The sequence below is a fragment of the Xiphophorus hellerii genome, chromosome 17, assembly GCF_003331165.1.
Source record: "Xiphophorus hellerii strain 12219 chromosome 17, Xiphophorus_hellerii-4.1, whole genome shotgun sequence".
NCBI lineage: Eukaryota > Metazoa > Chordata > Actinopteri > Cyprinodontiformes > Poeciliidae > Xiphophorus > Xiphophorus hellerii.
This window is the reverse complement of record NC_045688.1, coordinates 12,301,641-12,327,976: the sequence shown is the minus strand read 5'-3', so window position 1 is coordinate 12,327,976 and position 26,336 is coordinate 12,301,641. Positions and strand designations below refer to the sequence as shown.

Genomic DNA, 26,336 nt, shown 5'->3' with positions numbered 1-26,336 from the left:
TGGGACTTCTATTAGATGCTTTTACATGATGGGTCTTTATGTTATTATAAATTGCAGTTCCTGTGCACTCCTGCCAAACTGCAGTAGAAATTGATTTAGGAAAACGTTCAGTAATCCACTTAACTTTACGATTGACGAACTAGAATATCGATCTCCAGAAGCCGAACATGTGTTGGAGACATGATCCCATGTATGCATGTTTGATTTAAACTCAGATGCTCTACTTGTCCACCATGTTTAATTTTTATGTCGTTTTTTTTGGGGGGGGGGGAGTATTAATACTCCTTTAACTGTTTTACAATTTGTCATAGACAAACTGTAAAGAGGAATAAAAATTATGCATTTTCAAAATATAGCAAAAAGAAAATCTGGGGAAAAAAAGTAGATTCAAGCTATTTTACTCTGATGCATTCAGTACGACAAACTGCTTTTAGTCACCTGATTAGTAAATAAAGTCCAAATGTACATCACCTTGAACAGACCATTTGCATGGTGAAACATAGTAATGGCATGGGAAAGTTTTTCCATCAGAGTTGGTGGGAAAATGGGTGGAGCTAAGCACAGTTCTGAAAGAAAATGTGCAAGAGGATGAAAATGATTTACAACTGGGAAAGTGGTTCAATAGTAAACATACAGTCAGAGCTTCAGATTAATAGGTTAGATCAAAACATTGCCATGTTCTAGAATTGAACAAAGTTCAGACACCAATCCAACAGAGAATCAGTGATCAGCTGATCAAATATTTTGCAAAGAAAAATTGACAAATGGGCAGAGACATACCCCAACAGATCTAGGTGTGCTGTTGCAGCAAAATGTGTTTCTACAAAATACAGACATTTAGCTCCACCCATCATCCTGTCAACTCTCACTAGCTACCCTGTCCCTACTGAGCAAAAGCATCCACCACATCAAGATGCCACCACCACCAAATTGTGTGCTAAGCCACTTTCTGGCATTGGGTTGGAAATTACTTTATTTAGGGGCATCAAGTTAGTGGGGTAGTAATCCAAATGCATACACTTTTCAGATTTGTATTTTAAAGCATATTTTTCAAAGTAATGAATCTGTTTCTTTCCACTTCACAGTTGTGCACCACTTAGTTCTCTATCACGGATAATCTCAGTGAAATAGATTAAAATGAGTTGCTTTAATGTGAGAAAATGTGGCTGGGATGTGAATACTTTTGCAAGGCCGCGTACTTAAACGTCAGAGTTGAATCCTGCCAGCTTTACCAGCACTGTTGTTCTGCTAAAGGAAGCGTCCTGGCTATCAGTATCGCTGTAATTGACTGGCAGATGAGCAGCAACTATAAGGGAGCCAAGAGGTCACAAGTCAACAGGCTACCACGGGGATCTGCGTTTTGCCAAACAATGATGAAAGTGGTGGGGTTTCTGCCCTCTTTTCCTGATTTCTTAATCTTTCCCTGTCTCTCTGTGTGTAAAAAAAAATAAAGCCAGTGGCTTAATTAGCAGTCACTTCTTTCCTGCCAAGGATTCACAGTAATTAAAGACAAGGACCCCTCGATTTCTTATTGCTTTTATCTCTGCGGTGTCTGCAGCTCCGCTCTGTTTCCTGTCCTTATGACAGGAGCGTCTGCCGTTGATAACCGCCCCACAGTGTTTGCAGTTGGCATCTAATCACTAGTTCTCCTCCTTATTGGAAAGTAAGTTGTGTTAAACTCAAGTAAAATGAAAGGAATATGTAGCCTAAATCTTTTTTTTTTTTTTTTTGCCTGGTTTACCTTGTTTTGATAGAAACACATTTAACATTAACTCTTTTCAAGACAAAATTCATCAACAACAAGCTCAGTGTAATGCTGAGCTTACACTAAATCAAGTAAGCTTCAAAGCATCGCTTATGGTTCATATGACAATGAAAGGGTACAGTCATACCTGGTTTGTAAGTTTGTTACAATGGGAATTTCCAGTACTAAAACCTAGAGACTAACATTTTTAGGTACTAAGACTCCAATGGCTTTGTCAGCCGTGGCTAATTTTCAACATTTCAATAAGTGTCACCAATACCTTCTGCATACCAAAACTGGAAACCCATCCTTTCTCTCTGGATAACAGAGAAACAAATGGATGTACAGTTCCCTCTTCTGCAATAGAAGAGCCTATTCGTGGCGCGTGGATGTTTACGCCGCTGCCAACGTCTACTAAATGCTCATTAATTTCATCCCTTCGTGGCAAAATCATTTCAAGGAGAAGCAATTCAGCCTCCTGTTCCTTTCAATTCAGCGCTCACGTCAATCAAGCCCTCCTGCAGGATCCTGCAGAATGGAGGTGTTATATTGCCGCAATTATCATGTCATATACTCGAAAATGTAAATGAACGTGTGTGTAAAATTAAATTTATGGGTTGTCAGTGAAGAATAAGAACCAGGAGAGCAATTACTTATCTGCTTTCATCTAGGAGCCTCTGATACGTCAAGCAGAAAAGCATGCAGTTAAATGCTGGAATTAGCATTGTGCTGCACTTCACAGCAAATGTGGGCCAGTGCCTTTTTTCCCCCCCTCTCTTTTCTCTTCTTGCCTTTTCTTTCTTTTTCTCCCTTTTTTTGTGGGTGATTATCACCCATTATGTATAAAGCTAATGACAGCATAAAAAGAGCTTCCATATTTCATAAACTCGTTGTTTTCTGTTTCTTACCCCTTCCGTTGCTTTAATTTTGCACTTCTTGTTTGAAGTCTTGTTTTATTCTATGCTGATGACATCCTGCATTATTCACCTACAAATACCTGACTTTGAGTGCCTATATTTCACCACCCACACAATGCAGAAACAGTTTGAAGCTCCGTGTACAATTTATATTTAATTCCACTTTACATATGTATGCGCATATATTTGTGGTAAACCCTGCACGGCTATGCCTGCATCTATTTTTTTTTTATTTTTTATGCCCAAACGTCTTTGAGCCAGTACCCAATTAATACCCTTAATGAGAGCATCTCTGCTGTTGTTTTCCCGCTGCACTTGTCCCATTGTAATGGCATCTAACACAAAACCAGGAGTGACTGCAGGGGTAATTACTTACCTAGCAAATGTACCTTTAAGGGTTAATAACACTGAAGGTGTAAGCACAGCATTTGCATAATTACACATGGACTGTTTAATTTGCAACTTTTGACAGCTTTTGTTCGACGACTCGCTTATTGTGAATGCAATTTCTCCTGTCCCCTCGCAAGCACGAAGGAGTCCAAAGAAGAAAAGAGATGCACCACAAACAGCCGCCACCTCCTCCATCTCTCCTACCTTAGATGGAGTCCCTTCTCTCTAAGACCCTAATGAACAATGGAGGCAGGATTTGTTTGAATATGAATATGAATGTGCAGCGGGGCCGGCTGGAAGTTGACCTTCAGCTGTGATTTTCAGTTCATCAGGATTAGTCAAGGCGGGCGATCAGGAGCCACTAATGCATAATGACTTCTAAAATGAAAAATGTGTAGTGACCATGCAAATGTCTCGGCTAATCAAAGAGGGGGGAGAAACCTGGGGTGGTGGTGGCGGCGAGGGCGGGGAGGGGTGTGGGCATCGAGGAGAGGAGAGCTAAACAAGGACGTGTCAAGGCCTGACAGAAAGAGGGAGAGGAGCAGAGAGGAGGAGGGAGGAAGGAGAGACATGCATGGAAAGTAATCAAGCCAGCTTGATTAGCTGGCAATGAGGACAGGGATGTCTTATTGGCCCCTTGACACTCCATATAGGCTAGCTACTGTCATGGCAGCTCCGTGGCAAACACTGTTGCAATTAGAATCAGTGAAGGTGTTACTCCGTGCTGATGTTCCAACCGTGTTTGTTTGTCCCAAACACTTGTGGCTTACACTGATTTCCATGTATGCTGATGATGTTAGAGTATATTTTAAAGGTCATACAGAAACGATGGACTACACCTCACTTTATTTTGGCAGGCTAGTCAAGTTTTGCACGTTGGACCAAGGTATCAGCTCGATACTAAATCATTCACAGGATTTTACTCTTAATCTTCTCTTCTTGAGGGGTTAAATTTTTAAAGCTGCCATGCAGAGCTAAAACTCCAAAATAAAACAGTTAGCTTCTACTCCCCTGCCAGAGTGCGCACATGCAATCAAAGACAGCAGCAAAACATATTGTTTTCATATTGATCTGCTGTCTCAGAAGTTTGACGCTTTTGCCTGAGAAGAATTTGGAAGAAATAAAGTATTGTGTTTAATTTTTTTTTTTCTACCTCTTGACAAGTTAACGTCTAGAAATGGCACCGTTTTTTTTTTTGGGTTGCTTTTTTTTCTAATCAACATGTCCAAAGAGAATTAAAAAGGAGTTAAACATCTGCGTCTTTCAGGGGGGTTTCTCACCTTTATTAAAAACTTAAAGGTGAGTCCTAAATTCCCAGCACTTGGCAATGTGTTATAATCAATTTTAGAGTTGTGCATTTTTAAGCTGTTTAACAGCAGCAGCACTGATAGGTACTCTAAAGTAGGGGAGTTCAGGGGTCCTGCTAATTAAGGTCTATGTCTATTTAAATCCCCCAGCTTCTCCCAGCAGAATAAAGGCAGAAAAATAAGATCAGCAACACAAAGATACAGCACCCATGTGTCCTTCAGCATCTCTTCTAGGCTGCCAAACGTCACAGCCTGCTCTCCCTACCTTTCCAACCACCAGTTTACTCGTTCCCAGTAGATCCACACTTCTATGTTAGATGCGTTTTTTTTTCCAACGCTCTATTTTTCAAACTTTTTCCAATTTTTTCTCATCTCCCTACCCATTCCCCCTGCTCTCCCATTGTTTGCCCTTCTCTCCACTCTCCATTTTCACATTTATTGCATCTTGTTTGTCTTGCCCCTCTCCGTGCCTCTTCCCTCGCCCCGACTCTCATTCCCATCATTTCATTACATATCATCCATGTCCAGGTTCCAGTGTCAGTGGCCATGATGAGTCCCCAAGTGATCACGCCACAACAGATGCAGCAGATCCTCCAGCAGCAGGTTCTTTCCCCACAGCAGCTCCAGGCTTTGCTCCAGCAGCAGCAGGCAGTGATGCTGCAGCAGGTACATAGACACACACTCATGCACAAAGAAAACTATGAAACACTAAAGCAAAAAACAAACTTAATGACACACGTAGCCGGGAGATTGCAGGAACAACAACACTCAAGGTATGCGTGTTCACACCTGTTCGACCCTGCAGTTTATTTATAGAGAGAAAATTCAAAATGAATGTCACCTGTTTGCACTTGACAAGGAAAAATCAGCTACAGTTGAAAACGTTTCAGCTTCAAATTCAGTTTGGTCCAGATTTTGTTCAAATCAATCCTAGTCATTCACAAGACGTCAAATCATGTTTTCAGATTCAATTCGATTCAGAAAATACAGTCACATTCAGTCGGTCATTTAATTGATGATTGCATCAAGTTGCTGATTTAATCCTGAATGTGTGGAGACACTGATGAGAAACCACTGCCTTTTATTTGGAAGCCACCAGGACCAAGTGCACAAGAGCAGCTGTAACTGTCTCCTGTTCAAGGTAGAAAGGATAACGATATTAAATAAGCACTAACCCAGGAGTTCCTTCTATATTAGAACCAAAAACAAAGAGCTTATACAGTGGCTTCATCCAGTAAAGAGACCAAATTGGTGGAAATAATGCAAACTTAGGGAGTAAAAGAAAATTGCAAAGCGAGGAAATAATGGCCAGTAGCTTCCGGAATATCTAACCAGCCTGATCAAAAAGCAGAGGGTGTGACTCGCACAAAAGTATAGAATTCTATTTTTGGAAGGTCTAAACTCCACAGAGTTGAACGGATCAATAAAAATCACTACAACACTTCTGTAAATGTTACATTTCATAAGGGTTTTACATCTTGATTGTAATTTTCAAGATTTACATGCAGTTTGTCAACACACTGTCATAAGTCATTCCTGCCAACACTCACTTTTGCTAACTCACAACAGTGTCCTTGACACGCTTACCAAAAAGAATCCTAAAGTGATGTACATGTTCATGTCACCTCTAATTAACCATCTCTGGTGGTGTCGCTGGTTCAATTCCCTGACAAGCTTCCATCAGGGACTCTGGGAGCAGGACTGAGCACAGGAAGCTGAACGATAGGTGATGGATGATGTAATATTTGAAATCGACTTGAGGAACCGCACGCTTGGTACAGTCTCATTTCGGAGTTGAAATGCATTTCCCATTCATAGACTTGATTAAGGGAAAGAGAATAGTTTAATTAAGAATGTCAGTCATTCTGATTGTCCCTCTTTAATAATCGTGTCACTACTCCAGGCGTGGTTTCAGTACAATTGAATGTGGTTCCAAACACATTTTAAACTTATGTTTATTGCATTTTTTTCAATATTTTCCTTAGGCTCCACTGAGTTTCTGACTACTTGGTGATTAAATCACTAATAGGCTCTGAAATAGGTCTTACATTCCTTACTGAGGAAATGTTACATCTTTACCAGTCCTATATGCAGTTAACATTTCAAAATCCACTATAAATTCTTGTTTACTCTTTGAATAGCAGTCAGAATAAACAGCCAGCATGTTCTAATAGGAAAATGAATTTAAGTTGTTGGTTACACCTGTTGTGCTTTCTCTGTATTCTTTTTCAAACACCTTACCGACAGTGAATCATCTTCACTTAGTAACAGCATCCACACAATACGTTAATGTTAATAAAACAGGTGGTGATAAGATATGGTCGGAAAAAAGGCCTTTTTTTCAGAAATTTACCATTTACCGGTTAGGTAGTCGTTTTATCATTTGGAGATTAAGAGTTGGAGAAAAATTGTATTCAATGTATCTTCTCTTTGTTCTTTGTCTTTCTGTGGATGTTTTTGTCGACAGCAACACCTGCAGGAGTTTTATAAGAAACAGCAGGAGCAGCTTCATCTGCAGCTTCTCCAGCAACAGCATCCCGGCAAGCAGGCTAAAGAGGTAGATGCAACATCACGCATGATTCCCATGCACAAAAATTTAAAGACACGTAGGAGATATAAAGACAAACACACACACAGGGAAACAAATGTATGTCTAATTTCCATGGATGTAATTTTACTTTTGAGTTCCTTTTTATCAGCCAAAACCAAAAATGTATACTTCCTGTTCCGTTTCAGGAGAAACTGACAGCTTCATGGTGATACAATCATAATATAGCATGCCTACTATTCAAGTGTGTGTTAATGAAGGGTAGTGAGTGACATCTGAACGATAACAAAATTCAAACTGTTAATTAATTTTTTCTCTGGGTGTACAAACACCTCAACAACATCAAAGTTACAGTGTTTGACTCTCATAAATCTCACTGAGATGCAGCAGGTTGACAGACACGGCGCTGTTCCATTCCTCTTACCGAAGACAAGCGAGACACCTCAAGCACATTTGCATAAGACTGTTGATGCTGAACCTTGTGAATCCGTGCAGGGCCACCTCCAGAAAACAGTGGAAGTATTTAAATTGATATGAAAGAAAGAATGCACCACCTAAACACACACACACACCCTTTCTTTTTCTTTGCCTCCGTGATGCACCTCTCGGTGTCTCCTCAATCAGCCCATTATGCTGCCCTCAACAGGAAGTCGCAACCGACCTCCCGGCGGCTTTGTTTCTGTTTGGATTTGAGAATAGAGTTTTTCAGTGGCCTTGCCGTCAAATATGGAATAGAAATTGCCCCTTTATTTCTCTGGAGGCATGCCGGAAGGTTGCAAGGGAAGGGAGCAAACTGTCTCCCTCCGTCAGTCCATTATGCAGCCTGTTTTCCAGTGAGTGCATCTCAAGTTGTGCCTCTCCTATGCACCGTTCACTCAATCATCTGAATATTTCAAAACGGCAAAACCTACTGGTACGTGTCCATTCACCTCGGCTGACAAAGAGAGCAGTAATGAGAGAGACACCCAGGAGGCCTGTAGTAATTCTGGAGGAGCTGCAGTGATCCTCAGCTTAGGTGGGAAAACTTTAAGTCATTCACTCCAAATCTAGCCTTTATGGAAGAGCGGCAGGAAGAAAGAGATTATACATTGGGGGTGGTATTTTGTTTTAGCACACACAGGCAATATACCAAACTACTCCTGCTTACAATTGTCCCCAAGTTTGTCTTGGTTTTTTGCCGAAAATCTTAGGGTGTTTCCTGTAGACTTAGGCTCAATTGCAACCAAGTTGTTATATTTTCAGCTGCAGCAGTTGGACTTCACACTGCACTGAGCCAGACAAACCAAACCCTTTGAGCAACTTGTTTACTCTTTCCTGTGGTGGTGCTGAAATGAAAACGAAGATGACCCTTGAAGAAGACACTGAGCTCAAATTCCTTCTTCACAAAATGTATACAAAAATGGAGAAGTGTCAGTTTTTAGCAGTTGTTGGGTTTGTTTTTTGTCTTTGGCAAAAGACCAATAACCAATTCTCCCGTAACCTCAAGATACCGCAGTCTGCTTCCTGCTTTTCAAGTGGTCTCTGATCTTGTTGGCATTCACATATCCATTCAAACTGCACCAGAGTTCACTTCGATCTAAACTAGACCAAGGTTTGTAGGCACATCTGAGGTCGATGTTGTGGTCCACGTCAGAGTTCAATTTCACTTTCACATCTCTGCATATAAACTGGATGTTCTAGGCAAGCAAACTAGAGTTGGATTAAAGCAGACTAAACAGGGCCACTGTGAATGCATTCTTACCTAACCTTTAATTGTAAAAAAAAAAAAAAAAAAAAAAGCTCAAGGGGGTTTGAATACTTTTGCATGGCAATTTCAAGTTTGATACAGCCCATCTTGCTTTGTGTGTCACCACAGTCTGTCTGGCTTGGCAATAAACGACTTACTGAGGAGACTCGAGTGTACAGGGGGTTTGGGAGCAGTGGTGGCATGCTACATGTGCGCTTGAGACAGTGCATCCAAATGCACAAGGAGCCTGTAAACCTCTCATTCTTTCTGCTCCCTCCGGTCAAATAAGCTGTAGCAGAGCATCAGTGAAGGCGAGACAATTAACTATTGAGGATGGTGGGGAAAGGATTATACCAGAGGCTTAGTATCATGCACAATCAGAAGCTACACACACTGACAGCCTCACTTTTGTGAGGAGATAACAGCACTTTGGTACAGCCCAAAAACCAGGAGGGAAGACTTAAGTGTGAGCAGACAGAGAGTGAGGACCTGCGAGGAAGAAGCAAAGAGGCATAGCTAAGGTCACGGAAAAGGCGAAGGAGATTTCTCCAAATGGCAAGCCAATGTCTTCTGCTCTCTCAGCTGTTAATTCCTCCATAATTTTCACTCCCTCCTCTTCCTCCATGCTCCCCTCTTGCTCCTCGCCCTCCTCCTCCTCCTCCCCCCTCCTCGTCCTCTCTATAGCAACAGCAGCAGCAGCAGCAGCAGCAGCAGCTGGCCGCCCAGCAGCTCGTCTTCCAGCAGCAGCTCCTGCAGATGCAGCAGCTCCAGCAGCAGCAGCACCTGCTTAACATGCAGCGGCAGGGCCTGCTCTCGCTGCCCGGGCCCGCTCCAGGCCAGGCTGCCCTGCCCGGACAGACCCTGCCCCCACCAGGTAAGGCGGTTGCGTCCGTTCGGAGCACATGACTTCCTGTTATTTGTTTGCAAGTATAAGTGCTGTCTTTCCCTCTTCTGTCTCTCTCCCATGTCTTAGTTGTTGTAATTGGTATGCACATGTAATCCTGTTGCGTTATCTTTAAGTGTGTCTGTCTGCCTGCCTCTCATTGGTATGCTCCCCTACCATCCAATTTGTCCTTAACTCTGCACATGAATGTTTTGTTTAGTCGTCCATTCTTCCTCCTTGTCTTTATTGCTCTCTTTGTCTACCTCTGTCTCTCTCTTAGCTCTGCAAGTGTTTGTGTTTACTGTTTTCCATCTTTGTCTTTATTCCCCCGCTCCCCTTCCTATCAGTGCTTGTTGTTGTTGTTGTTGTTTAATACCTCTATTGAGATGAATGAAAAGCACAAACACAGAGGGAGAGTGGCGAACAGACTCCATTTTCTTCCAGCCGGATCAAGTAAACACTCTTGTTTGTTGTTTACCATTGAAATGGCGGAGACGGAAAACAACAGGCAGGAAAGTGTTTGACGAGATCACAGGAGTGAATTTAGAGTAGTGAGTTTCCACACTGAAATAGAAAACCTTGTTTGCCTCAAGGTGGAACTGGCAACTATTCTGTGTATTCAATGTTTCTCTTTTTACACAAGTGAGCTGTTTTCCAGTTAAAGTCAATACCTGACTGCAGAAAGATTAGAGTGGTTTAGAGCTTTTCAGCAGTGAACCTTCTCCAAAGTTAGGGTTTTCAGCACACTCACTATTTACTGCAACTTCTCCCTCCTCTTGGGTGTCTACAGGTGGCTTGAGCCCCGCAGAACTCCAGCAGCTGTGGAAGGACGTGACTGGAGGTGGCGGCGGTGGTCACACCCTGGAGGACAACGGCATCAAACACAGCAGCGGCGGAGGCAGCATCGGCAGCGCCAACACCGGGACCGGCGTGGTCAGCAGCGGTTTAGACCTCTCCACCAACAACTCCACTTCAACTACCTCCTCCTCCAATCCTGCCAAAGCATCGCCGCCCATATCGCACCACGCCATCACCAACGGACAGTCGCCCATCCTCAACCACAGACGAGAGCGGGAAAGGGAGCGCGAGAGGTAGAGGAAAGAAGCCATCAGGCTGCCTTTTAGAGATAATGGCAGAGCACAACAAGCTGCTTGATGTTGTTGTGCGGAAACTCGAGGGAAAACAAGATGTTTTGTTTATTTATTCAATTGTTTATTAGTGTCTCACTGATATTCAAGCACAAAATAAAAGCCTTTTGCTCCCAGGGGAGCTTCTGAACAAACTTAGCTTGCACACATATATCAAACGCGGGGAGTAGAAGCCATCCAGGCAGGCACACTTACACTTATAACAAACCTCTCTGGCAGACAAGACAAGGTAACCCCCTTGTACATTAAGTATTTAGTGCTTTGTCTCTCTTTTTTTCCTCTTTTGAAAATTACCTTCCTTGCTTGCTTGTCATGTAAACAGAATATGTGATGCCTTGAGTGGCGTTTCTAGGATGTTTATCCTTGTGATGGCGTCTTTTATAAATGCACCCAGCACCGAAACACTGGCTGTTCACATATCTGCCTATCTGGGCCATGCATTATTCAAAGGCTTTTCTTGGGCGATATTATAATAAGGACTAAGGATGGAGATGTGTGTGTGGGTGTGTGTCAGCGTGTGTGTGGATGCTTGGTGGAGACTTGCAGCAGACGTGGAAGTGCTGTGTAATTGGTTTAAAGTAGATGCTATCTCTGCAGTCCCACTAAAAGTAGGCTGGGAGGAGGAAAGAAAAAAAGGAGACAGAAAAGAAGAGAGAGAAAGTAAATGAGAAGGCCAGGAAGAAAGGAAAACATCTGCTTGTGTCCCTAGGGGGTTTGTGGTGCCTCGCAATGATCGAACAAGGAGTATTGTCAGAAGCGCTGCTTACTAACACACCACGGATCGATGTGGGGGAAGCCCCTTTGCAAAAACGCAGCGTGAGTTCTGCCAGGGCTTTCGACCACACACATGCACAGGCATAACCTGTTCACACACTCTCCCTCGCGTTTCCATGAGCACCCATACACACCAGTGCCAAGCCTAAAGGTTAAACTGTCATCTTTAATAGGATGTGCTGTCTAGGCAGGGTCGTAACTTATTTGGGTGCCATTTGAAAAACGCCAGAACACCCTTGTCCTCAAAGAACATAAGTTACACAGTGTATTAATCTCCTGATGAAAATTATATGGCTGTCTGGATTTTTAATGTTTACTCGAAAGCCTGCACCCCTCCTCCCCGATAATGGATTTACAAGATGGAGCGTTGGCTGCAGCTCCAACTCATTCTGGATTTCCATGGGGGGTAGAGGGAGGGAATGTTCTTCACACATAAGTCACCACCGTCTATGAGTTCATGCTGGAAGATCTAGGATGTGACTTGCTTCTAACCTTTTTTTTTTTTTTCCTGTCATGACTAATTTTTTCTGTCTTGGTCAAAAAGCAAAAACTTTGAAAAGCTGAATAATTTGACTTCTTATGCCTTATACATTGCTCCATTTTTCTCTTCTGTTTGATCTGCCTCCAGCTCACTTCATGAAGAAAGCGGAGGAACGCACCCCCTGTACGGTCATGGTGTGTGCAAGTGGCCCGGCTGTGAAAACATGTGTGAGGACTTTGGACAGTTTTTGAAGTAAGAACTTATTCTCTGACAATGTGGTGCTGGTTGCAAATCTCTTCTTATTTCTCTTGATTAGTAGTCAAGAAAATACTCCCACTTTTCAACAATTCGTCACATTGCAACCTAAAGACCAATAAAACACTTTAATGTGTCTTATTGGGCTTTTGTCTGATCTGGAAATCAGATGAGCCCAAATACTGGTTGTCTCTCTTGTTTGTGCTGGTGAGTCAAATTGATACCAGGTGCAAAACCGTCACAAGCACCCACATTTGGACATCACAGATCTGTCCCTATGTAACATATTGAAGATTCTGGTTGTAATGTGACAAAAGTTAAAAAAAAAAAAAAACAACAACAGTTAAATCGATGTTGCCATGTTTTATTTTTAGTGACGCACATCGAAGCTGTCCCTTTTGTTCCCACTCTCTCAGTGGCCTTACTCTTAAACCCTTCCTGTCTTTCTACAGGACACATTCTGACCTCTAGACAGCTAGCTGACAGGGTTCTGCTCCTCCAAAGCATGACTCAAACCAACTCTGATCCATAACAAATTTTCTGCGCAGCGTGGAGGGACCTGATAGGTTTGTGAGGAAAAAAAACAAAAAAAACCCGTCAAAAGCTAATGGCAGCTCGCACGGCCGCACACTTACCTCGACAACAAAGGGCCCCCATTCACTGTTGTCATGGTGCAGGCGCTGGAGCAAATGAACTCTTCATGCTCCATCAACAATTTAGTTAATTAGCTCATTTGTAATTGGCCGGCTTTGTTGCCAGGATGTTAGTGGGGGGACATCAAAGGAAGAAGGTGTTTGCAGCGCTGCCGATTACAGGTTATCACATTGCCACTCACCGAGAGCCTCTCTCCCTCCCTGTATCCCTGACTCCCCGCTCTCACACAGAGAAGAAAAGAAAGGGAAAGCTTTAATTTGAATATTCTAATTAGATTTGTAATTAACTGTGAAATAACGATCTGGTGAGTGTTTTTCATGGGCTGTAAATGTCCATGTGAATTCTCATAAACTCCCCCAAATCAGGACAATGTATCCACTTATTTTCCCAGTCATGCAATTCTCTGCAGTATTGACTGTAATAAGGTGCGGAAAGCTAGGAGACGTTAAAAAAAAGAAAGAAAAAGAAAACTAGAATGTAGGATTTGGGTCAAGCTTTTGCTAACGCTACAGCATCTTCTGAATTACTGCCAGGAGGAGTATCTGTGGATTGAAATGATTCCAATAAACAGTGTTTTCAAGTCTTTCAAAGACACTTGCAGGCAGCAGATTAGACTCCGTTTTCACACGCTGTCGAAGCAAATAACAAAGTTAAAAGAGTTGTAATTGACAGCAGCGGCTTGCAATATAATGGACACGAATAGATGTTACTGCCGCAGCAAAGGGAAGTGTTTGCTTATATTCTTTGGAAAATGCGAGACGTACATGTCAGAATTAATATACAGAGAATCTTTGCATTCTGTCATGTCACAGCCACATTGTCATTTTATGTGGTAGACTAAAACAAAGCAGGACGTAGTTGTAGCGTGGAATAAAATGTGTACATTTAAAACGTTTTTACGGATAAATATCGGAACTTTAAAGATTTGGGTCACTTCAACATGTGCACATATGTTTCCCTAAACTATTCCATTGCTGCTCTGGTTACTCCTTTTTGTTGTGTCTGGTATATTTAGGGTTGCACTTCACCAAACTTCCAAGTGTTTCACTTCTTCTAACATGTCCCCTCGCAGGATTGTTCTTTCTTTTTAACTCTGCATAGCTTTCCTGTCCCTGTGAAAGGAAATCGTGACGCTACCACCATGTTTGTGTTGCAGTGTTAGTTTTCCACCACACAGGGTTATGTGTGTGGGCTAAAAAGCTGTATGTCAGTCATATGTAACCAGAACACATTCTGCCCTCAAAATGACTTATTACAAACTGCAAAGGTGGTTTCCACATACTTTCCTTCACTTCAAAACAAATGATCTCAGTCTGTCACATCACATCTAACTAAAATAAGTTAACGGGCATATTGACAAAATGTGAAACATGAAATGGTATATGAATACTTAGATTCTTGAAAGTCATTCTTACGAAACACCGGATTGTGGTGCACACTGCAGGACAACGCATGATGTAGTCTGGGTAAAGCAGTTTGCCTTGCAGCTTTGGTAAGGGATGCACCTGTGATCCAGCAAGACTGCAGGGGATTAGCAGGTTTTCTGGAATCATATCCAATCACCTAAGCACACTCACTTAATGGAAGACATCACTTTATTTCTTTTGGTACCGTATGCTCTGTTCGCACACAAACACCCAGTAGTCTGTGTGCTTTAAGGATGCTGCGGGTAGGTAGATTAGCTGGTCACTTCAGTCAGACTTGGAGAACCACTGTAAAAGATGCGCACAAATGCTGGATACAGTAAGCTGGTAAGCTTCTGTGAAATGATGCGTGCTTTTAAAGTCAAACCAGAGGAGCCAGAAAGACAGGTGGCGAGAAAACAGTTGGATTTCAAAGTGAAAAACAGGTGCGCAGGTTGGCAGACAGTTTTGTAAGAACATTTTCCAGAACATTGCCTGTTACGGAATTTCTGTCTTGGCTGAGTCCCGCACACAAAACTGTACGGTAACCCAGCCAGCACAAGAAAACAGATGGCAACAAAGAAGGCAGGCTCGTCATTAGAACAAAGATGGCTGCTCTGTGCCGTGCCTTGGAGCAGTCATTGTAGGTGTCAGAGGGAGTCCTTTCATGTTTCAGGAGATGCCATTTGACTGCACACACACACTGATGCGCCCGTGCACGCACACACGGGCGCAGTTTAAACGGGGTTACATAAAGCGGATGTCAGATTTAGATGACAGCTTAGATGTTGGTACTTCAGTGGAAGGAGGGGCCCACGTTTGTTGGGAAGGGGTTGGGGAGAGACCCAAGTCAAGCTGCCGCCTCGTAGCTCGCTGCAGGAGCTCGGCTCAGCAGCAGTGACACGTTTAGTCATCTATTGTTTTGTTGCATGAAGAAACTTGTCAAGATCAGCATTTAGTGGCTCCTCGGCGCGCTTTAAAGTGTTCTCACCTGGAAAATGTAGCCGCAAGGTGGCATGGCACCCTGAATTAGCTCTGTGAAGTTCAAAATGAAATAATATCTGTGGGAATATTTCTTGAGTGACTGGGTGTTTTGGTTTGCGGGCGTATTTATGTTAGTTACACGACAAAGAGGGCTGAGACACGACAAGGCATTGAGGTTGGGTGGAAGGTTTTTTTGTTTTTTTTTTGCAAGCAGCCTTTGGTGAAAATAATAGGAAACAAAATTGTAGATAAAAAGATCAGCTTAATAATGTGGGAATTGAAGCCAATGGATAAATGGTTTTCCAAGATTGCTGGACTAGTAAAGGGTGAACCTAGAGTCCAGTCTGAAGTCTTTCACTGCTATTACCTTCATCCATCTTTCTTGCCATCTGACAAGCCTCCCTATACCTGTTGGTATTTACCACTAAAATAACAACATTAATATATCAAAGACGCTTTGGCAAAATGCAATAATTGTTTGCTGATACACTCACTGTGTTGGTTGAAGCTTCCTTGCTGCAATACTCAGCACATTATTGTTTCCAAGATGCTGAAAGTCACAGTGTCTGATGTACAGATAAAAGGAAACAATTGAGGAAAATGTGGATTTAACACAAATTCTATTTTCACGGCTGTTTTCATTAATAATATTGTCATCAAATTATTATTTTTTTTCTTATTTGCATTGAAAAATCTAAATCTTGGTTATTATTGGTCTAGTTTCTAGTGCAAGTATCTTATTATGCTTGAAAAAAATGTAAAATGTAAAAGTACCTTTTCAGCAAGATATATTAAGTCTATAATTTAAAAAAAACTACCACTTCCATTGGTAAATAATTTTACTTTTGACATGGAAAAAAGTCTTGTTATAAGTGAAATACTCTGCCGATGGAACTAGCACTTTTTAATCAATATTAAGGAATTATTGACTTAAAACAAGCTCGTAAATCTTGCTGAGAAGTTACTTGTAAGCTAGTTTTGTCTTTTTTCAAATCTACTAAGATATTTCCACTAAAAACTAGCCCAAAACTACTTGGTGAGATTTTGGGTTTTTACATTGTGCACCTCTTGTATTGTGACAAAATGTGAAAAAGTTCAAGGCAAATGAAGCATTTTGAAAGGCACTCAGACATTTCTGTAGGCATTTCATATATACAGTAATGTTACTTCATAAGTTTTCAAAGCTATAGTTCCACCTTTGCACAAACCGATAGTAGCAACCCCCAACCAGCTCTGCCAGTGTTCTGTCACCGTTCTGCTCTCCTTATTAGTGGCAGCAAGCCAGGCTGTGTTAAAATGGCAAGCTCAGCCGCTAACCTGAACGCTGGTGTTTGTAACCCGCTACTAATTAAACCCACAAGGCAGCAGCCAAATGTCTTTGTCTTTACATAATGTACACATATGCACATTGTTGAGGCAGGCATTTGCTTTAGTGGGTTTTCCCAGCCCCTACATGGTGAAGCTTTGCTCCACCCTACCAAGACCTTTAAAAGGCAGGGCACCACCACCAAATGGTGACAGAGTTCATGAAAGAGACTGTGTGTAAGCATGCTTTGTTCTAAAGCACTTATTTTTTAGAAGTGTACTGCTGAATCGGTGTTAGTGTGTCATTTACAGACAGCTCAACTTTCTCTACTGGGCCTTTGTAGCCCTTGATGATACACACAAACAATTATCACAAGTGTACAGTCCACATACACTGACTTGAATAGATTTATTATTGGGCCGTTAGTGAACTTTGATGGCCTATACATATTCATGTTTTCAGCTATGGGAGAAAAAAAAATCCTTCAAGATCTTTTGTTCTGCTCTCTGTAAGACAAACCGCAGGTTCTAACAAAACAAAGGATCGTTTTTGGGATTTAAAAACAACAGCTGTGTCTCCCTCAGTGTCTATTTTTACATCTTTTTGTTTTAATATTTAGTGTCATGTGTTCAGAAGTCTCTGCCTTGGCCATCTTTTCTCTCCAGTTTTCCATTATTCATGCCTGATGATGATGGGGGGGGGGGGACTTGTTTTCTATAATATACAGTACAGACCAAAAGTTTGGACACACCTTTTAATTCAATGAGTGTCTTTTATTTTCATGACTATTGACATTGTAGATTCACACTGAAGGCATCAATACTATGAATAACACATGTGGAAATATGCACTAAACAAAAAATTGTAAAACAACTGAAAATAGCCCTTATATTCTAGTTTCTTCAAAGTAGCAACCTTTTGCTGTGATTACTGCTTTGCACACACTCTGCATTTTCTCAATGAGCTTCAAGAGGTCGTCACCTGAAATGGTTTTCACTTCATAGGTGTGCCCTGTCAGGTTAATAAGTGGGATTTCTTGCCTTATAAATAGTCATGAAAATAAAGAAAACCCATTGAATTAGAAAGGTGTGTCCAAACTTTTGGTCTGTAATGTATATATATGTGTGTGGGGGTGTTTTACTTCTTGCTATTTATTTTTAGCTGCAACTATCTCAAATACATGGTTTATTAAAGGATAATACTTTTTTATATCAGGCTATTAGTAAGGCAAATAAAGAGGCACTTTATATTTGGAGTAAGGTGGGCTATTAAAAATGCACACCACACTTTTCAGATTTTTTTAAAATGTATTTTTCTTCTGTTAGAAATATTTGTTTCCCTTCTTTCTTGTTTTCTTTTGAAATCATTGTTTAAAATCCTAAAATTGTTTAGAATCACCATTATCAAGGTGAGGTTACTTAAGGCCATCAGAGTAAAGGAGCTGAACACCACAGTTGGCACAATTGATCATAAAAAAAAGAATAAATAGTAATATCAGGTGAAAGATGGTGACTAAAATCATTTTTGTTGTTCAGACAGGTTAGAAACCTAAGGCGTCTTCTTCTTCCCCGTTTCACTACCTTAGATTTTCTTTTGTCATGTTCTTTTCTTCCTGTCCTGTGTGTCTGCCCACCCCCTTCTCCTTCATTTCTGTCTTTGTTTGGCATTATTAATGCTCAGCAGAACATGCTGCCATTTGAATATTTTATAAACGCACATTGTAATCTTCCTGTAATCGCCTTGCTAACTGGCCAGCAGTGAAATTGAATGTACGAAGCCCTAACTGTCTGCAGGACCGCCGTGAGGCCTCGCGCACACAAACACGTGCACACTTAACTAAACGTAGCTGCTTGCGGTTGAGACGTAGACTCGATAAAGATTTTTGCACATCTTTTTTTTTCCTTTTTTTTTTTCCTTGTTTTGTAATGAGGTATCTTCAGGGACGGCGAGCAGCCATCTCTGTGCTTTTGAAGCAGCTGTAATTCATGACACACACCATACATCAAGTGCATAAGATAGCATTATGGGCAGTGAAATGAAAAGGGTATTTGCAACATTAGTTCCCTCATCCTGCGAGGGACGTGATTAAATGATTAATGAAATGCCCCCCCTACCCCGTCCGCCCTTTTTTTTTGCATGCGTGTTCTGAAACAGCAATTAGGCACAGAGCTGGTGGAAATCCACCAGTCCTGTCCCTCATGCACTTCTCTCTCTACCTCTGCTTGTATTTTTTTAATACCACCTCATTCTTGATTTATAATGAAATATTTCAGAGCATTAAAACCTGAAATGGTTAGGGGAAGCAAAGGCAGGGACGAGATGAAACGGTTTTTAAGCGTGTTCAGTGTTAATTGAAAGGTACAGGACTATTGTGATTACAAATGTTCTGCTTGGCTTCTGATTGACAGGCCAAGAGAAAGCAGCTCAATGAGTTGTCTTGTTTTTGCGCTTTGCAGATAAACAAGAAGAGATGTGGGGGATGAGGGGGGGGGGGGGAGCGGAGAAGAATATGTGCTGGAAGTGTGTGTTCGTGATAATGTAAGCAAGCGTGTGTTTTCAGATAAAGCGAATGCCAGAGAGGAAGAGATTTTGTACTCCCTCTAATGCACTGGAGGCTGTGCTGTAAATGATCATTGAAGGGTCTGCAAGCTAACCTATAATTACTGCAGATAAAGTGGCAGCTCTGGCATTTCATAAGCATGTCTCCTCAAAGCTTTGCTTTGTGAGTTTGTCTCCAATGATCATTTAGATAGAGGCTCATTACCCAGCATCACAACACTTTAGGAACCCTTTTTCCACCACATATTTGCGCTACCGCGTACGTGTGTCTGGAATAGAGGTCTATCTTAATGGTTGAGTTTTTTTGTGTGTGTGTCCTACAGATGAAATCCAATCGAGACAAAAACCTTCATTGACTGTTATGGCTGTCTGGCCGCCTTTTTTCCTTCTAATGAGGCGAACACACCAAATACGTTTAATATGTCTGTGGCACAATAATGCACCTTCAAGTGAAGAGCCGCCTTTGTGTGTCAAATGTTGCCCGTGTTAAATTGTGTGTATTGTTTTCAATAAATTAGGGGGACAAAACCATTCTGCTGGGCCAGCACGTTTTATTCTTAGAAGAAAGCAGCTCTCAGGATGTCACTGAAGCCCCCCCCCCAAACCCTGCTGCCACCACCACCACCACCACTACCATCATCTAAACTGGCACAGACCTATTGTCATGTTAAAAATGGTGCCTCGCACCATCCATGTTACTGCTAATTACTTCATTTCAAATAGGAACAATGGGTTCTAACTGGGATCCTATAGGTAATTGTCGCTGTATGGAAATTATAAAAACAAAAGTTGATACTGTAATTATAATCCACCACAATTTTCGTCAAGGTAAACCGAGTTCTCACAGCTGTACCACGGGAAAGCTTTAAAAAAGTCTGTAAACTCCTTGAACATTTTCACGCTTTTCAGGTTTCAACCAAAACCTTCAGTGGTGAAAGGTGGAAAGAAAGGTTTTCAAACATGTTGTTTTAAATTAAAATGTGGGAAAAGTGCGATGTGTTTATTTTTTAACCTCCTTTTATTTTGATACTCATAATTACAATCCTGCCCATGCAATGCGCTTCAGAGATCACTTAATTTGTGTAATTGTGAGGGCCAGAGAACATTAGTGAACAAACAGCATTATGAAAGCAACATTAGGTTGCAAAACAATATCCCGAAAACTATATGAGATGACTGCAAACAATGTGTGGTGGAAAACTGAAAGTACATGCCAGCCTGAATATATTATAACTGTGAAACATGGTGGAGGCAAAAACATGCTGTGGGGATACTTTTCTTGCTGGTCAGAGTTGAGTGGCTGATGGATGAAAGCTGAATACAGAGCAATACCCAAATAGACCGTAAACATTCAAACAGCTGTACAATCTTTTTTAACATATCAGTATGAAATTACAATATGGATGTCTTTTTGTCCTTTCAGGCACCTAAACAGCGAGCACGCCCTCGATGACAGAAGCACAGCCCAGTGTAGAGTCCAAATGCAAGTTGTACAGCAACTTGAAATACAAGTAAGTTTCTTCATTTTAAGCTAGTAATAATGTCTCAATGGCGTAAATTCACATGGTCGTATTTTTTATCTTTTTTTACATTAGTGTAGCCATGACTCCAGCAGTCGAAACTTTATTTTGTGAAACTTACACAAGTAGGAGAAAAGGCCACATTGTGGTTTGCTTAATACTTCCAGACAAGCAGGACCTGCTGAATTCAACAAAGCCACTAAACAAAGGAATCCTCGGGCCTTACAACGAAAGCCATTATGGCTGTTTTAATTGAATTAAGCCCATGCTTTATTTTCTCTGCTGCTTCCGTTTTTTTTTTCCTCCTTCTTTTTCTTTCCAATTAATAGCGAGCGCATCTCTCCCAGTCTGCTGTGTTAATTAACTGCACTTTGCACCTGAAGAAAGCTCAAAAGGAGGGAACTATTTTCAGTAGGTGGAGCGTGACCTTATTAAGAAGTCATGTTGGATAGATAATGAGAGCGCTGATTGAGTGACATTATTACTCAGCACTGCAGACGAGCGCCGCTCTGCCTTTAGAAACAAATAAAGACAGGGGCGAACAAATGTTTCGGCACCCTTGGCAAAGATGTCGAATAATAATAATTTTAAAAAAGTATAATAAATTCTCGTTTTATTGTAGTAGTACAATATCATGCAAAAAGTTGAAAAAAAATTGCCTGTAACGTAAATGTTTTATTCCATGAAAAGCAAGAAGTTGATTTTGTAGAATCATCAGTGGCACGATTGTTGCTACATCTGCTTTTTAACAATAGCATTATGTAGTGCTCTCCTATAGCTTTTAATAAGACGTACTGGACTCTTCTAGTTCACCAGAATTTGAATTTATCTCTACGATTTTAAGAATATATGTTGAGCCCTTTGGTCACTCAATTTTCTGCTTTGCCACAGTCCTTGAAAGTCATCAAACTAAAGAACTTTTACTCAATTTTAAATGTTTTTATTGCAAATTGTTGCCATCCCAGTGTGATTACATTGTAGGTCTTGTTCTTTTTGCACTCTTTTGCTCCTCCTCTCTGTAGCCCCATCATCTCTGTTTCTTTTCACCACCAGACCCATCACTTGTAATGAGGCCCAGCTCTGCGTGCGTGTGTGTTATTAAGGGGCGGGAGGTTTTGCGCTTTTCACAAGGTCCGGTCCCTGTCACTCCAGGTGAATTAGATTGATGATGAGCACCGGCTGGGGCCACTAACTGGACCGGGGAGGCGGGGCCGCCTGGCACCTTGTTTGGGAGACCCCTTCACCTCTTGGCAGCTGCTGGCTGCGTTCCATCCCCCTAACAGTGTCCACAGGACTTTGAGCAGACACTCAGGACCACCTAATTTATGAGCCAACCACCTTGTTACTGTCAAAGCCTTCGCTGACCTAAATTCGGATATTGACAAAAAGATGAAATGCTATTTGTTTTGCCTGACCTGGCTCTGTTCTCCCCTTACTTCCTTTCCTCCTTCTTTCCTTTCCTCTTTAATCCACCCTAATGCACTCTCTCCTCTCCTTCTGTCTTAACAGCTTTCTAAAGAACGTGAGCGTCTTCAGGCGATGATGACCCACTTGCACATGCGGCCCTCAGAGCCCAAGTCATCTCCCAAACCAGTGAGTGCATATTGCTCTGCCTCCCGTAAACACGCTCGCCTCCGATCGCCGAAAATGAACAGTTTAAGCGGGCGGCAGAAGATGAAAGGGAGGCGAATGGGATTTGTAATACACAGTTACATGTGCTCCTTATCGCTTTTTGTGCATTGTGAGAGGACAATAGAGTTTGGGAGTGTATTAGATGGCAGAGCGGCGGAGTCCTCGGCTAAAACGGCGGGAGTAATTTCTTTGTGATAGCTATAATAGGGCAAAACAACCTGTTGGCTGCCGATGATTGTTTGGCTCGGTGGCCGAAGAAGCGCTCAGAAGTGGAATGAGAGGAGAGAAGATGTGTCATTTTGACAACAAACAGCAGAAAATAACAGCTCAGTGTCGGAGACTGTGGGATGTTGACATGAAGCTAAAATTGACCACAGGAGAATAAAACAGAAAAAGAAAAAGTGATTTCAGCCTGGCCTTTTTTTCTCCTTTCCCTTAAATGGAACGCTTATGAAAGCATCTTATCCAAGTGATATTTGAATTTTATATCCCGATCATACATTTTGGCAAACACTATACCCCCCCCTCAATTTTAGGAGTCTTGAAGTATGAGACATCAAAACATTGTTAGCATTTTAATGCTGCTTAGTAAGTGCCTACGTTCAATTGAATCATTTTCCCAATCATCTCTCATCATAGAATGTAGACAATCATAAGATAGCATAATTATTCCATAATTCCACCAGAAATCAAACCCTTTTTATTATTCCGAGTCCCCTTCTTTTACTCTACGTCTGTGTAGCACTTTTTTTTATATCATCTTTAAAACTCCAGCAGCTTGGCGCCAGCTCGTCCAATAAAGAATTTTCAGCTTCTAATCCGTGCCCGAATATGAATGAATGATGCTAATGAAGTATTGCATTACATAAAGCTCACATGAAAGAGCAGCTAATTGCATTTGATGGTGGGGGTAATTCAGACAGAATTCCTAAACGAACAGTTAAGTCATTAGATTTTTCTAAGACCTCCCTACTTTTTAAAGTCTGACAAGATAAAGATTTGATTGGGGGATGTTGGAATAGAAATAGTATAGATGTTATGAATGTTTGTGCTTTGCAAAGATATTAAAACACATTCCAATTAGTTTTAATTGGATAGAATGTAGGAGAGGCACTACTATTGGTGCATAAATGCAAAGGATCAAGTAGAAAAGCAGTCAAGAAGCCCTAGATGACTTTGGAGGAGCTGCAGGTATTCACAGCTGTCATAGCAACTCTGCCTTTTATAGAAGAGTGAACAAAAGAAAACCAAAGTTTAAAAGTTGGCAAATGAAGCCGTTAGCAGTTTGCCAGCATTCATATAGGGAATACGGAAAAAAAAATAAAATATAGGGAATACGGTTGTCATCTGGTAGAAAGCGCTCTGATTAGACAAAAACCTGTTTGAAACAACAAAAGGCTGGATTTCGATCAAACATTGATGTTGTAGATCAACAGAACTAAATCCAATTGTGGCAACACTTCAAAGTAGCTTACAAACATTTTCTAATTTAATCTTCCTATTTTTGCCAAAATCAATGGGCCGAAATTTCAGTCTCTAGATGTAAACGTCACCCAAAAGATCTGCAGCTCTGACATCTTGTGAGACGTTTGTTCAACTTCTCCAGAGTCCCATCTCTGGAGGGCTGAACACAAATGCATGCCACACTTCACGTGCTATTTTGCACTGTGCTACTTTGACAATGCACTGTCATCGCATAAACCAGGTACAAAGTGTAAACTTTCTTTACCCATGACAGAATTAGCTTATTAATACGCCTCTCCGTTGCCAGAGTCTTTCTAACTTGACATTTTATCATATTTTTCAACACTAGCAGCAAATGACCCTGAATGCTTTTTCCTTTTTTTTTTGCTTTGCCCCCTCTCCATCTCCCAGAGCCTTTGGCTCCCACACTGCTTCCCATCTTTCAAGTCGCCTTCAATTCAGAGATCTCAATGTGGACGCATTCCACTCGTAGGCTCACAATTAAGGCAATTTGGTTTGAATATGTAACGACGTCATTACCATTCCAGCTAAATTAGCGCAGGGACTAAAAGGTCAGCGAGGAATTTTCCAGTCGGTTAGAGCCTCTCATATGAGATTTGGGAAGCAAGTACAGAAGCAGCGGACAAGTCGGACGGCTACCGCGATCGTCACTTTCTCACTGCGCGGCGGAAGAGACAAAGATTCACAGAAGAGAGTGTTTATGTCCACAGTGACCATCTAGCCGTCCACGCGGATTTGCTTCTCGTGGGAAAGAACTTTGACTTTCTAAACTTTCTTCTGCACTGGAAGTCACTTTGAGTTAGGGCTTTTAAGACCCTCCTTTTTGTAATAAAAAGTTGTTGATTTAAAGTTCCGCCAATGCAAGCGTTGGTGCAGCAGTAAATTTAAACTGCCAAGCTATCAAGCGATGCTTTTAATAGAATTATACCCTCTTTTCATGTGCAGCAAATCCTTTTGCCATCAGTATTCTATGACCTCAGGGTTTGTGGGATATTCTGACCAGGAGGCAACTCTCTAAATCCTCACATCAAAGCAGTCAGGAATGTTGCTGTCGGTGGGAATGAGCCTAGTAAAGTCAGTGAGATCTGGCCACGGAGAACTACTTTTCTTTTTTTTATCAGCTTCAAACTTTTAACACTATTGTATTACTCAATTAAGATCTAAACCTAATCCCAGACTGAATTTTGCAACCTAAGCATGAGAAAACAACCAAGAGGACTTGTCATTGCCTTAGTTTATTATTTATCTTCAGCACACATTGAGATATTTTTAAACCTTATCTAAAGTTCCAAAATCAATATAACGGTACTAATGCCTAGCAAATGTCTTCTTAACTATTGAACTGTGTCAAATTACAACCACATTTTTGTATATTGGGATGCAAATAAAAGTGAAAGGTGAGGATCTCAATCCCACAGCACTCTGCTGCCACTATCACTTGTTCAGGGTCTCCGTTTTCTCTCCCATGCACATCATCCCTGCACTTTTTATAGACTTTAGATGCGTTTACACTTTGATTAAATGATAGGTTTCAAAGACTTTGAAAACTACATAAAAATAAAAACACCTGAATACCTTGTCAAAGGCGCTATTGAATACTTAGTTAACAGTGTATTTTAACAGGCATTTATATGCCAAAATCGTTTAGATTTTCAAAAGATATCTGTCACTATCAAGAAGCTTGTATCCATCATTTCACAAGGGAGAGATAACCTGTGTTTAGGGGCTCGTTTCTTCACTGTTTAAGAACGATGAGTGTTTGTAGTGTGGTGAGATAGCCGGGGAGGGAGTGAGAGAGGCAGAGTGTGATAAATAGAGAGATAAAGAGAGATGGGGCTGGGATAACATGGAGGCTGATCGTTGGATAATCTTGAACAGCGTGCTCTAATTAGAATTCTTATGACACAATTTGGTGGTTGTAATTAGTGGAGATGGGCTGGCTCCTCTCCACAAGCCTTGTTAGTGGAAACACAGCTGTGTTAGAGAGGAGCGGAGCAGACGTTCAAATCTGTCAGGGAAACCACAAAACGATGCCTTCCGCCTCCCCCTTTCACCCACATTTATGTGTGTGTGTGTCTCTCTTTCCCACATCATGAGTCATGACTCGCGTTTCGTTTTCTCCCCGCCGCAGCTCAACTTGGTGTCGAGCGTCACCATGTCGAAGAACCTGCCCTCGACGTCGCCCCCAAACTTACCTCAGACCCCCACAACGCCCACAGCCCCCATCACACCCATGGCGGCCATGCCACAGGTGCCGTCAGTACTGGGAGGAGCCAACGTCCCCAGCATGGGAGCCATGCGCAGGCGCCACTCGGACAAATACTCCATGCCTTTGTCGTCGGGTAGGACCAACTACTCAGCACTGCACACAGCACCACTTCACTCAGATCAAACTGGCAGCCAGGATGTGTTTTTGCGCGTTCTAAACCGTGAAGTTTCCCACTTTTTGTCACGTTACATCCAAAACTTTCGATATATGTCATTGGGATTTTGTGTGATAGACTAACATAAAGTTATGTGTGATTATAAAGTGGCAGGAAAATTAATGGTTTGCACTTCATTTTATTTTATTTTTTTACCAGTAAAAGTTTCTTTCTCTCATTTCTAGTCACCACTTCTG

General features: G+C 41.6%; 1 protein-coding gene across 9 annotated transcripts in view; it reads left to right on the top strand.

Annotated features, from left to right (window-relative positions):
- foxp2 (forkhead box P2) overlaps positions 1-26,336 on the top strand; it is a 118,150-nt gene that overhangs the window by 76,590 nt on the left and 15,224 nt on the right. For all 9 annotated transcript variants that reach the window (XM_032589151.1, XM_032589155.1, XM_032589150.1 and 6 more), the window contains 8 exons: positions 4,887-5,024; positions 6,826-6,915; positions 9,317-9,506; positions 10,306-10,606; positions 12,066-12,170; positions 20,503-20,590; positions 22,109-22,192; positions 25,848-26,058. In XM_032589151.1, the coding sequence (XP_032445042.1) occupies positions 4,887-5,024; positions 6,826-6,915; positions 9,317-9,506; positions 10,306-10,606; positions 12,066-12,170; positions 20,503-20,590; positions 22,109-22,192; positions 25,848-26,058 (1,207 nt within the window). The remainder of the gene's footprint in view (positions 1-4,886; positions 5,025-6,825; positions 6,916-9,316; positions 9,507-10,305; positions 10,607-12,065; positions 12,171-20,502; positions 20,591-22,108; positions 22,193-25,847; positions 26,059-26,336) is intronic.